The sequence below is a fragment of the Mustela lutreola genome, chromosome 14 (assembly GCF_030435805.1).
Source record: "Mustela lutreola isolate mMusLut2 chromosome 14, mMusLut2.pri, whole genome shotgun sequence".
In the NCBI taxonomy this organism is placed as follows: Eukaryota; Metazoa; Chordata; class Mammalia; order Carnivora; family Mustelidae; genus Mustela; species Mustela lutreola.
In genome coordinates, this window is record NC_081303.1 from 74,525,046 (window position 1) to 74,537,314 (window position 12,269).

Sequence of the window (12,269 nt, forward strand, 5' to 3'; positions counted from 1 at the left end):
AAGAATCCCCTTCACCAGCTTTCCAAACACCACCTGTAGCCCGAAGCGTCCATTCACGCGATCGGTAGTGGGCCCCCCGCGCCCCTTCCTACCTGGACTGTGACTTGCATATGGCTAAATCGTGACGCTGCACGCGGAAGAAAATGACAGCAGCGTAAATTTGAAGACTTCTTTCCCCCCACGTTCAGATGAGCACCGTGCGCACAGACCTCCAGATTGCTGTTCTCTGAGCTTCTTGAGTGAATAATGTAACCGCTTTCCTGAGTTCAGATCTGTTGTCCACTGGCCTGTCCAAGCGTCTTTTCTAAGCCAATAGAGTTCAAGAGTGCTCGCTCCTCGTTGAGCCTTTCCTCCCCCTCACGAAGTAGAAGCGTTGTGCGTGGTGTATGAGGGGAGCTGCTTGCTCTGTGCGAACTTGGTCAATGGGGAAATTTGCCTCCAGTCCTGTCAGTAACTTGACTGGCACGAAGTCTCCGAACTTACACCCCAGTTAGGTCCAGTCTCCTGTAATAACAGGTACTTCCGGAGTCTGGTACAGGTCCTGGTACAGGGCTTGCGCTCAATGCATGACAAACAGTCCCTCGTTTAATCTGCACGATACCTCCTGAGGGGAGCACTACCGTTATTTCCCCTTTGCAGCCCAGAAGCTGAGACAGAGAGCCTGAGGAACTTGCCCGAGATCACGAGCTAGGAAGTAGCGAAGCCAGAATTCAAACACAGACTCATTTTGGGGCGCAGGCTGGCAGCCGCTGTACTGCCCAGCGTTGGGTCAGAGATCGGGCGCCTCGAACGTGCAGCTTCAGTCTCTGTGGTAAACTCCAGTGTTTCCACAGATTTCTTGAAAGAGGAGAGAGAGAACTCCACCACTAATGTGCTTCATCACTTCAGGGAGAATAGAGCAATGGCAAGAACCCGTGGGGGAGAAGGCCATGTGGCGCTCTCTTTTCCTAGAACTGATTCTCACTGTGTCCTTGCAGACGTCTTCATGACCCAGTTCTCGGCCCTACAGACAGCACGGTCGGTTCGCACAAGGCGGCTGGCAGCGGCGGAGGAAAACATTGAGGTGGCGCGGGCAGCACGCCTCGCCCAAATCTTCAAAGAGATCTGTGATGGCATCATCTCCTACAAAGGTGACCCCGCTCACCCCAGAGGCTTTCTCCTCAGCTTTTCTGTAAAAATCCTGCCACTCACCCTCACCTGAGACCCCCAAGACCAAGAACAACGGACTGACCGTTCAGGGCGAGGGGTTTAGGAGGCTTTTCTCGGTCTTTCTTTTGTCCGCATAGAATGCATAGGACTGGTTTTACTCTTGGGGAAGTGTTGATAGAATCTAAATCCTTTGGGGGCACCTGGGGTGCTCAGTAGATTAAGCCTCTGCCTTCCGCTCAGATCGTGGTCTCAGGGTCCTGGGATCGAGCCCCACCTGGGGCTCTGCTCAGCAGGGAGCCTGCTTCCCCCTCTCTCTCTGCCTGCCTCTCCGCCTGCTTGTGATCTCTCCCTCTGTCACATAAATAAATAAAATCTTCAAAAAAAAATCTAAATCCTTTGATCTTCTATGTCAGTTTTCGATATTTATTAGAATTTTATCAAAGTTAAGTACTGTATTTAGAAATCACGTTTTTTAGCTATAGGATAGAACAGGTCTCTGTCTTGAATGTCATTTTCCTGAATGAGGCAGTAAATTAGCAATTTAAGGAAAAGGTGTTATGAACATGTGATTTCAGTGTTTCTTAACCTTTTATTTTTTTAAGTTTTTTGTTCATTTGCTTTTGTTTTAAGTAATCTCTACACCCAGTGTGGGGCTTGAACTTAAAACCCTGAGATCAAGAGTCACATGCCCTACCGACTGAGCTTTTAAAGCATTTTCATGCAAACACCATTACCTCTCCTTTCCTCTTTCAAGACGTCTTTAGAGGATGTGATGGGGGTGATGGTGGGGAAGGAGAGTTTTCAATCTGGGGGAGGTAGTGTGGTAGTTTGTGACTTTCTGACCAGGAAATTTGGAGATGTTTAAAATGAGAGCTTTTAACAAATAACTGTAGCTTTTTGCCCTCAACTTTGCTTGCTCTCCCTCCCTCTCCCTCGATTCTGAATAATTTGGTTTCCCTTCCCTGTTCCTTTTCTGGCTACTACTTATCTCTGTATCTCAGTGGCTCTTTGCAGTTCGGTAACCTAAGGAGATAGAGAAGAAAGGGGAACCAGCCTGTCCTAACGTGGAAAGGCTTGTGGCACCTGTTCTCTTTCTATTCCAAAAAAAGTCACCCTGCCCATGGCCAGCCGGGCCCGTGTGATTTACTGTGAAGCTGCAGCCGGTCCATCGACATGTCCCCACATTCTGGGCATGAAGTAATGGGCTTTTTCCCTCACTGTTGTTAGAAAGTAAAGTAGCCTGTGAAGGTTCCCCAAAACGTTAAAGACGGAAGGTCATGATCCCAGTCCTCGACAGACCCCCTGCTCAGCTGGGATCCGGCTTCTCCCTCTGCCTCCTGTGCTCCCCCTGCTTGCGCATTCACTCTGTCCCTGACAAATTTTTTTTTTTTTTTTAAATCAAAGATGGGCACCTGAGTGGCCTAGTCAGTTGAGTGTCCAGCTCTCGACTCCAGCTCACGTGGTAACATTTTGATCTCCGACTTGTGAAATCAAGCTCTGAGTCAGCCGCGTGCTCAGCACAGAGTCCCCTGGGGGTTCTCTCTCCCTCCGTCCTGCCCCCGCCCTGACCCACCTTCGTACTGACTTCCCTCTCTCTCGGATAAATAATACATCTTTTTTTTTTTAAGATTTTATTTATTTTTTTGACTGGGAAAGCATAAGCAGAGGGAGGGGCAGAGAGAGAAGGAGAAGCAGGCTCCCCACTGAGCAGGGAACCCAAGGTGGGGCTTGATCCCAGGCCCCCGGGATCATGACCTGAGCCGAAGCCACACACTCGACTGACCGAGTCACCCAGGCGCCCCAATAAATAAATCTTAGGAAGGAAGGAAACAAAAGTAAAAAATAAATAGAAACACCATACGACTCAGTAATCACATTACTGGGTATTTGCCCAAAGGAAATGAAAGTACTAATTGAAAAACATACGTGCACCCCTGTGGTTTTCACAGCATTATTTAGAATAGGCAAGAAGTAGCTTCCGTGTCCATCTGTAAATGAACAGATAAAGCAGAGGTGGTATGTGTGCAATGGAATGTTTCTTGGCCACGAAAAGGAAGGAAATCTGTCTAACATGGATAGACCCTCAGGGCATTATGTTTTGTGAAATAAGTCAGACAGGTACCATGTGATTTCACTCGTATGTGAAAATTCTTAAATACAGAGAACTGGTCGTTGCTGGAGGGGAGGGGTGAAATAAAGGGGATTAAGCAGAGACTTGCAGTCACAAAATCAGTCAGTCACAGAACGGAGTACGGCGTAGGGAGTGCAGTCCGTCATACTGGAACAGCTTCGTGTGGCGACAGACGGGGACTGCACTCCCCGTGGTGCGCGTCGAGTCCCACACACGGTTGTCAGATCGTGAGGTGGTGTACCCGAAGCTAACACTGTATGTCAACTATACTTCAGTAATAAAATAGAATGTTTTGAAAGATTTTGTTTATTTTAGTGAGCGCTCGCGAGCAGGGGGAGGAGCAGGGAGCGAGAGCGCCCGGCGGGCTGCGCTGAGCTGGGGCTCATCTCCCGACCCTGAGATCCCAAGCGGAGCTGGAAGCTAGAGTCAGAGGCTTAACTGACTGAGCCACAAAGGTGCCCCAGGAAATAGAATTTTTAACAAAGAAAGTAGGTAAGGTAGCAATAGCCTCAGTTGTGGATTGTTCACATAATATAAAGTAACTGTTACAGAAGATGGATTCCAGCAAGGATTTCCAGTTCTAAATCATTCATTACCTGGAATTTATTTATTTATTTTTTTTAAAGATTTTATTTATTTATCTGACACACAGAGATCACAAGTAGGCAGAGAGGCAGGCAGAGAGAGAGGCGGAAGCAGGCTCCCTGCTGAGCAGAGAGCCCGATGTGGGGCTCGATCCCAGGACCCTGGGATCATGACCCCAGCCAAGGGCAGAGGCTTTAACCCACTGAGCCACCCAGGTGCCCCCATTACCTGGAATTTAATGGAACCCAAACCAACAGAATAATAGTGTGGCCGACGGTCCACGAGCAAGAACTAGAAAACTCTGGAGAAGACGTTCTCGGCTTCAGTAACGGTTGCGGAGCGGGGCGTCGCCCTCCGTCCTTCAGTCCCTCCTTGTCCCTCGCTGTTCCTGTCCCGGGTCGTCCTGAAAGCCCTCCCCTGCCTCCAAGAGCCCACGTTTCTGAAAAGTCCTGTACTTTTCATGGTTGCGCCTCAAAAAAAGCTTGGATTTTCCCCGCAAACTTCCTACGTGAGGGCTTCTGCGTTCTCCGAGAGAGTGCGCGCCGGCCTCTCCCGGTCACACCGGCCTTCTGACCCCCGCCTTCTTTTGCAGATTCTTCCCGACAAGCTCTGGCCGCCCCCCTCTTGAACCTCCCTCCAAAGAAAAAGTAAGTTCAGCAGCGTAGGAACCCGGGAGGTTTCAGTCTGCGCTCGGCCTGCCGGGTTGACACGCTGGCTTTCGGCTGCAGGAACGCGGATTACTATGAGAAGATCCCAGAGCCGCTGGACCTGGCCACTATCGAGCGGCAGATCCTCACCGGCCATTACAAGACCGTGGAGGCCTTTGATGCTGACATGCTCAAGGTGTTCCGCAACGCTGAGGTACCTACACTGACTTCAGACGTGGATTTAAGACGTTTATTTTGAAGGAGAGGTGGGCGGGGGACGGACTAGCTGGGGGGCGGGCGCGAGGGGGTGGACATGAAGGAAAGCCCTTGCCGTGATGAGCCCGGGGGAGAGGCGTGCGCGACGAAGCCCTGAGTGCCCCAGAAACCGGCATCACAGTATAGGTTAGGGAACTAGAATTTCAATCAAAACTTGAGGAAAGGGTGCAGTCCGTGGAGCGTCCGCCGTCGCTCAGGTCGTGATCCTGAGGTCCTGAGGTGGAGCCCTGCGTCGGGCTCGCTGCTCAGCGGGGAGCCTGCTTCTCCCTCTGCCCGCTGCTCCCTCCTGCTTATGCTGTCTCCGTCGCAAATAAATAAAATATTTTTTAGAAGTAATAACTTCTTTAGAAAATTTTTTTTCTAGAGGCTTAAGATTTTTACCTTCTGTCAGCCTTTATATTTCTGGCAAAGGAAGGCAACAATTTTTTTTTTTAAGATTTTTAGTTTTAAAAAGAAAGGATTTTATGTCTTTATTTGAGAGAGAGAGAGAGCAAGCGTTAACAGGGGCGCGGCAGGCAGAAGGAGCAGCAGGCTCTCCGCTGAGTGGGGGGCCCCGTACGGGAGTCCATCCCGGGACTCGGGAATCATGACCTGAACTGAAGGCAGAAGCTTTAACTGGCCGAACCACCCAAGCGTCCCAAAAGACAGCAATTTTTACTGAGTGCCCTTGTGTAAAGTTTAGGTTTGCTAAATATTGTGGAGTCTTTATATATAGTAAAGACATTGATATCACTAGAAGGAAAGACTAAATTATACTCCCCAAAATGACATTTTCATAAAAACCTAATTTAGGGGTGCCTGGGTGGCACAGTCAGTTCAGCATCTGACTCTGGTTTCATCTCAGGTTGTGATCTCAGGGTCCCCAGGCCCACCTTGGGGCCCGTGCGTGGGCGCGCACCCACATTCTCTCACTCTCTCTAGTTGAATAGATAAATCTGGGGGGGGAACAACCTAATTTAGTTTTGAATCTTTCACACACTTAAGTCATAGCTGTAGTTTCTGTCCTCAAGGCAGTAAAAAGACGCAGAATTGTGTAGAGTAAGAAGAAATAAATCTGAAGGATGGAACTGGGGTTTAGGCTAATGGGTGGTAGATTACACTGGTGAGAAGGTGACCTTGAACCTAAAAGAGGAGATAGAATATTGTATGGAACATGGAGAAGATGTTGATTTTCAGTGATTTTGAAATCGTTGGAGAGGAATGAGACTAAAGGGGCTACAAGATAACAGAAGAATTGAGGTGAGGACCTGGGGACAGAAACAAGCAGAGTGGACAAGTAGGAGAACTCGGTGGGTGCTAGGCGCCAGCACGCTTTCTGCCCACCGCGCTTCCGTGTGCACAGCCTGCGGCTGCGGGACAGTGAGCGCTCACGCCGCCGGCTCCGATCGGGGTCTGCGGGGTGTGCAGGGTGTGCGGGGTGTGCGGGCCCAGGACGGTGGACAGCCGCAGAGGAGACCGGAAACGCACGCTGGGGTCCCCGTGCCTCCTGCGGGCTGTGCGGGCGGGCGGCGGGGCCCGTCGCTCTGACCTGAGACCCGCGCCCCGAGATCGGGAGCCGCAGCCACACACACTGAGCGTCCCCCGCCCCAGAAGACCCACCAGGCTCTCCCCTGCTCTCCCGCAGAAGTACTACGGGCGCAAGTCGCCCATCGGGAGGGACGTGTGCCGCCTGCGGAAGACCTACTACAACGCCCGGCACGAGGCGGCGGCGCAGATCGACGAGATCGTGGGGGAGACGGCGAGCGAGGCCGACAGCAGCGAGACGTCGGTGTCGGAGAAGGAGAGCGCACACGAGAAGGATGACGACGTGATCCGCTGCGTGTGCGGCCTCCACAAGGACGAAGGCCTCATGATCCAGTGCGACAAGTGCATGGTGAGCCCGCGCCGGCCGGGCCTGCAGACTGGGGAGGCGCCGCTGCGCTCGCCTCCAGGTGCACCGGGGGCCGATCCCCTCCGCGCCCCACACTTTCCCTCGCTGCGCGCCCACGTGCCCTCTCGGCCCGCGGGGCACCGCACGTCTGTGCAGGACGGGGCTTCCCGCGGAGCCGCCTCCCTCGGGAGCCGAGTGGACGGGGCTTCGACGACGGAGGAGCATCCTCGCTGCAATGCCCGGTTGGGGAGTGGAGCCAGGAGGGGCAGGGGCGCGCGGGGCAGTCCCGGGGCTGCAGCCTGGAGAGCATGGGGGGGCGGGGACTCACCCCTTCTGGCACCCGGTCCCTGGGCGTCCGCGGGGCTGTGGTGCTCCGCGCTTCTCCACACGTGCCCACACGTGCCGGGCGGACCAGGCAGGTACTTGGTTCAGGCGAGCTCCCCCTTCCCCAGTCTTAAACCATTTCTGACTTCGCACTTACCTACTTCTCCCTTAGTTCCTGGTGGACCTCACCCTGTCCTGCTGCTGAATTTTTTTGTTACTTTATTCTTAGCCGCAGAGCCCCCTCCCACCCGCACTCTTCTTCCCACAGGTGTGGCAGCACTGTGACTGCATGGGGGTGACCTCGGACGTGGAGCACTACCTGTGCGAGCAGTGTGACCCGAGGCCTGTGGACAGAGTAAGCTCCGTCACCTGCCCTGCTCCTGGGGCACCGCATTTCCCCCAATAAACCACTCAGCCTCTCTGGGCCTTAGTTTCTTACACTCTACACTAGGGTAATAATGCTGCCCTTCCTTTTCCCAAGCATGTGGTCAGAGGGGAAGTACATTACGTAGAGGCCTCTGGAAGGACTGGTGCCGAGCTCACTGTCAGCTCCCCACGCGAGTACACAGGCCGGTCTTAGGCCCACGGGCCAGGAGAGACAGTGGGTTGGGTGACTTGTCCAAGTTGCTAAGCGGGTTTTATCCTGGGTCTGCTGTGTCTATGTGTGTGGTCTCGGGCAGGTGTTCGCTGTGAAGGGAAGCCTTTGGGGCAGCGCTCCGGGACAGCGGTGTTGGCATTCCGAGCAGACGTTTCTGTGCTCTGAGGGATGCGCTGTGCAAAGTCCGGCGTCCCTGGCCTCCGGGCACTAAATGCTGGTGGCTTCCGTGAGTCCTTGTGACAGTCACTGTCCCGGCTCACACGTGGTCGTGCTCTGCAGGGGTGCAGGAGCAGCCGTACGGTCAGTTTCCTCCTGCTCCTCGGGGCACTTGGCCTGTTGGTCTCGTTCTCTGCCTTCACTTTCCTAGTCCCGCCCCCGCGGCTTCCGTCTGGGTTCATGTGTGTTGTGTTGGCCTGACTGAACAGTAAGTCTCCAGTGGTTGCAAGTTCTAGGTTTGAGTTCTTTTCCTCCTGAATGGAGATCAGTAGGCGGGTGTAGTAGTCCCGGCCCTCACCTCCGGCTTTCTGTTCTCACCAGGAGGTACCCATGATTCCTCGGCCCCACTATGCCCAGCCGGGCTGTGTCTACTTCATCTGTTTGCTCCGAGATGACTTGCTACTTCGTCAAGGTGGGTGCCCACGAGCTGACCCTGCTCCGAGCAGCGGGAGCGTCTGCTCTCTGTGTAGAAGTTACGGTCCCTGCATGACCACTCGTAGCAGTTAAATACAGGTGACCCTTGACCATGCAGGGTTCAGGGGTACCGAGCCCCCCCCCCCCGCCCCACCCTGGATGCAGTCAGAAATCCACATACAACTTTTGACTCTCCAAAAACTCAACTGCTAATAGCCTAATGTTGACCAGAGCCTTGCTGGCATTATAAATAGTCGATTTTCACATATTCTGTATGTTACATGTATTGATATATTGGATGCTTATGACGGAGTAAGCTAGAGAAAAGGAAGTATTAAGAAAATCATAAGGTGGGGCGCCTGGGTGGCTCAGTGGTTGAGCTGCTGCCTTCGGCTCAGGTCATGATCTCAGGGTCCTGGGATCGAGTCCCGCATCGGGCTCTCTGCTCGGCAGGGAGCCTGCTTCCTCCTCTCTCTCTCTGCCTGCCTCTCTACCTACTTGTGATTTCTCTCTGTCAAATAAATAAATAAAATCTTTAAAACAAAAAAAAAAAACCAAAAAAAAAAAAAAAAAAGAAAATCATAAGGTTTTTTACATTACACCCACAGTGCTGTGCTGCACTCATTAAAAAAAAAGTGCATGTAACTTGAGCCGTGCAGCTCAAACCCACGTCATTCAAGGCTTGGCAGTATTGGTCTGCTATCCTTCAGTCCTTGGGCTTCACACGTTTTCCCCTCCCCCACATAAAACTAATTCAGAGAGACCAGGGTGTCAATAAGCTAAGTTTAGGACTGAGAAAAACTTTTGCAGGATTCCAGGAGATGGAGGACCTCCCTCATGCCCTCCCCATAGTCCAAAACTGACGAGCATCGCCCTTACACCGCCCGTGGTAGCGTAGCTCTCTGTGTCTGTCGTTTTAGACCTTAAGCCCTTCCCTGTAGATTGAGTTCACGCAGGCATCATTTAACGTGTCCTGTGCCTCCCTAGGCGACTGCGTGTACCTGATGCGGGACAGCCGGCGCACACCTGATGGCCACCCAGTCCGCCAGTCCTACCGACTGTTGTCGCACATTAACCGAGACAAACTGGACATCTTCCGCATTGAGAAGCTTTGGAAGAATGAAAAGTACGTGTTGAGGTCCTCTCTCTTCCCCCAGCTCTGCCCTGCCAGCGCCGAGCCGAGTATGGCCGAGGATCTCGCCAGTCAACTAAACCTCTCTCTTTCTTCCTTAGAGAGGAACGGTTTGCCTTTGGGCACCACTACTTCCGCCCCCACGAGACCCACCACTCTCCGTCCCGCCGCTTCTATCACAACGAGCTATTCCGGGTGCCACTCTACGAGATCATTCCTTTGGAGGCTGTGGTGGGGACCTGCTGTGTCCTGGACCTTTATACTTACTGTAAAGGTAGGTAACCTGAGCTGCTAGAGAAATGATCTCCTGCCCCCTATCCCTTCCATCTGCTCCCGTCTTATGTCTCTGATAAGAGATTGTCCCAGGCTAGCCGTGAAGCTTCAAAGAGCTATGTTTTCTCTTTCTTTTAGCTAGCACTTGGTGCTCATTTAATAAAGGTTTTCTTTTTCTTTTTTTTTTCTTGATACTCAATAAACATTAATTTCCCTTTGTTTTTAACTTAGTTCACATTTCTTAATAACGTCTGCTCCGCGTCCTAGTAGCGTCGTCACAAGGCACGCTCTTCCAGCAGCCCATTCCAGAACCCCAAAGGCCGTCATCAACTCTGGACATGAAACAAACCCAAAAAGCACACTAGCTTTTTAAGCTCCGTGGTCATTGGCGTAGGCTGTGGAGTGCATCTGTTCTCAGACTCCAGCCCCACCACTTTTTACCGGTGTCCCTGGGCCGCTGGCAGGAGCGATTGGTGCCTATCATGGTGAGAAGCAGCTCACCTTCTCTGTTGTAGCACATGGTCCAGAAGGATACGTACTCCATTCAAGCATCAGCCACCTGGGGCTCCATCATCCTGGGGACTCCATCCCTTGGTTATAAAGTCCTCGTTTCCAGATGTGCCCCCTCATTCGTCCTGCCTTTGCTCTCTCCTGGCGTCCGCACGCTGTGCTCTGTGTCCCTCAGATTGCTGCAGCACTGGGGTGAGCTGCCTGTCTGGTCCCCCCCGCGGCCCACCCTTACACTCAGAGATACACACACCACTGCTCGCCTCCACTTCTAGCACTGCTGTCTGAGGACTCTGCTTTCTTCTGCAGTCACCACATGCCTCTCCGCGTCCCTCCCAGTGGTGCAGACTCCCCTCTGGGCAGCTCAGGCTTAAGGTGAAGGAGGGAGGGCAGGAGGGTTCTCTAACAGTATTTGAACTCCTAGGGAGACCCAAAGGAGTGAAGGAGCAAGACGTGTACATCTGTGACTACCGGCTGGACAAGTCCGCGCACCTGTTCTACAAGATCCACCGGAATCGCTACCCTGTCTGCACCAAGCCCTATGCCTTCGACCACTTCCCCAAGAAGCTCACTCCCAAAAGAGATTTCTCCGTAAGTCTCGTCCTCCTACCTGTCGTACAAGGGCAATATCGTTCCCACGGGGAATTCCTAGGGTTGGAACCTTCAGGCTCTCCGCTACTTCATCCTGTTAGTCCATCCCGAACTGTAGGAATCGGTCTCTAGTTACTAGGATTTTTTTCTTTGTCTTTCTCTCTCTCTTTTTTTTTAAGTAGGCTCCATGCCTAGCATGGAGCCCGACACAGGCCTTGAACTGGTGACCCAGAGATCAAAGACCTGAGCTGAGATCGAGAGTCAGACGCCCAACTGACTCGTCCACCAAGTGCCCCTGTTTGGGATTTTTAAACAGCAAACATACATTTATTCTGCATTTCCCGGCACGTACATACGCTTGCTCGGCGTCTCTCGGCGCGCCCACACATCTGTTCGGCATTTTCTGACGCGCGCACACACCTGTTCTGCACTCCCCGGCACGGGCTGATTCTCAGCGAGTCGTCAGTGTCCGCATTATCGCCAGGATTTCTTCGCTCGTCTCTCCCCGCTTCACTGGCTTGGCCCTTAAGCTCATGTAGTTTTTAAAGATGTTATTTATTTATTTGACAGAGAGACACAGCGAGAGAGGGAGCACACGTAGGGGGAGCAGGAGAGGGAGAAGCAGGCTCCCCACAGAGCAGGGACCCTGGATCATGACCCAAGCCAAAGGCAGACACGTAACGACGGAGCCACCAGGCGCCCCTTAGTGTAGTATTTTGTTGAGTTTTCATATCCATAATTTTAAGCAAGCGAGCCGAGAGAATAGCAAGAACCCTGAGAAAACTTTGGTGAAAATAGTTCAGGGCTTTTCCCATGTATCTCTGCACTTAAAATGTACGACACCATCTTTATATAAAATGTGAAAAGTACAGAGGCATTAAGAAAAAATTGTATGTCATCCCACGACACAGAACACAGCCGCTGGTATGTCATCCCACTACACAGAACACAGCCGCTGGTATGTCACCCCACTACACAGAACACAGCCGCTGGAATGTCATCCCACTACACAGAACACAACCACTGTTAACATTTTCATTTCTTGCCTTTTTCATATGCTTTCTCTTTAAATTGTTGTGAACATAGTGCTCCAGTCCTGTGCCATTCATCGGTCCGCAAAGGCTTTGGACGTCCGTCCATCCATCAGTGCATCTGCTGTCCTGAAACTCTGGACTGAGCTACTCGTCCTTGACTCTGCTTTTTGTGGGCGTCTCAAAACTTGGGGCCGTCTTGCACTCTGTTCTTAACGTGTTAAGAATGTTAAGAACCCTAGAATGTTAAGAAACCATCTAACCGGAAAGAAACTCTATGTCCATTTCCCCCTATTGTTTTTGGATTTCTCTAAACAGTACTTACGGCATGTTCTCCCCACCCACCACCAAGCCCTGCCTCTCCTCTGGACTCCTTTGGTCTCGCTCAGGCAACAGCTCTCAGGTCAGCCTCGAAGCCCCAGCCTGAACTACTCGGGCGTTAGGATGGGGCGGACGGGACTGGGAGCCCGTCCCCCTCACCATGGTCACAGGCGGGCAAGACACCGCACCCACTGTGGCCTTACG

The 12,269-nt window shown here is 52.3% G+C and overlaps 1 protein-coding gene across 1 annotated transcript in view; it reads left to right on the forward strand.

Annotated features, from left to right (window-relative positions):
* Positions 1-12,269, forward strand: part of ASH1L (ASH1 like histone lysine methyltransferase) — a 168,684-nt gene that overhangs the window by 152,381 nt on the left and 4,034 nt on the right. Inside the window, exons 17-25 of the mRNA XM_059146914.1 lie at positions 978-1,130; positions 4,458-4,512; positions 4,594-4,726; positions 6,413-6,661; positions 7,251-7,337; positions 8,118-8,208; positions 9,198-9,336; positions 9,444-9,616; positions 10,547-10,713. Coding sequence (XP_059002897.1) covers positions 978-1,130; positions 4,458-4,512; positions 4,594-4,726; positions 6,413-6,661; positions 7,251-7,337; positions 8,118-8,208; positions 9,198-9,336; positions 9,444-9,616; positions 10,547-10,713 — 1,247 coding nt within the window. The remainder of the gene's footprint in view (positions 1-977; positions 1,131-4,457; positions 4,513-4,593; positions 4,727-6,412; positions 6,662-7,250; positions 7,338-8,117; positions 8,209-9,197; positions 9,337-9,443; positions 9,617-10,546; positions 10,714-12,269) is intronic.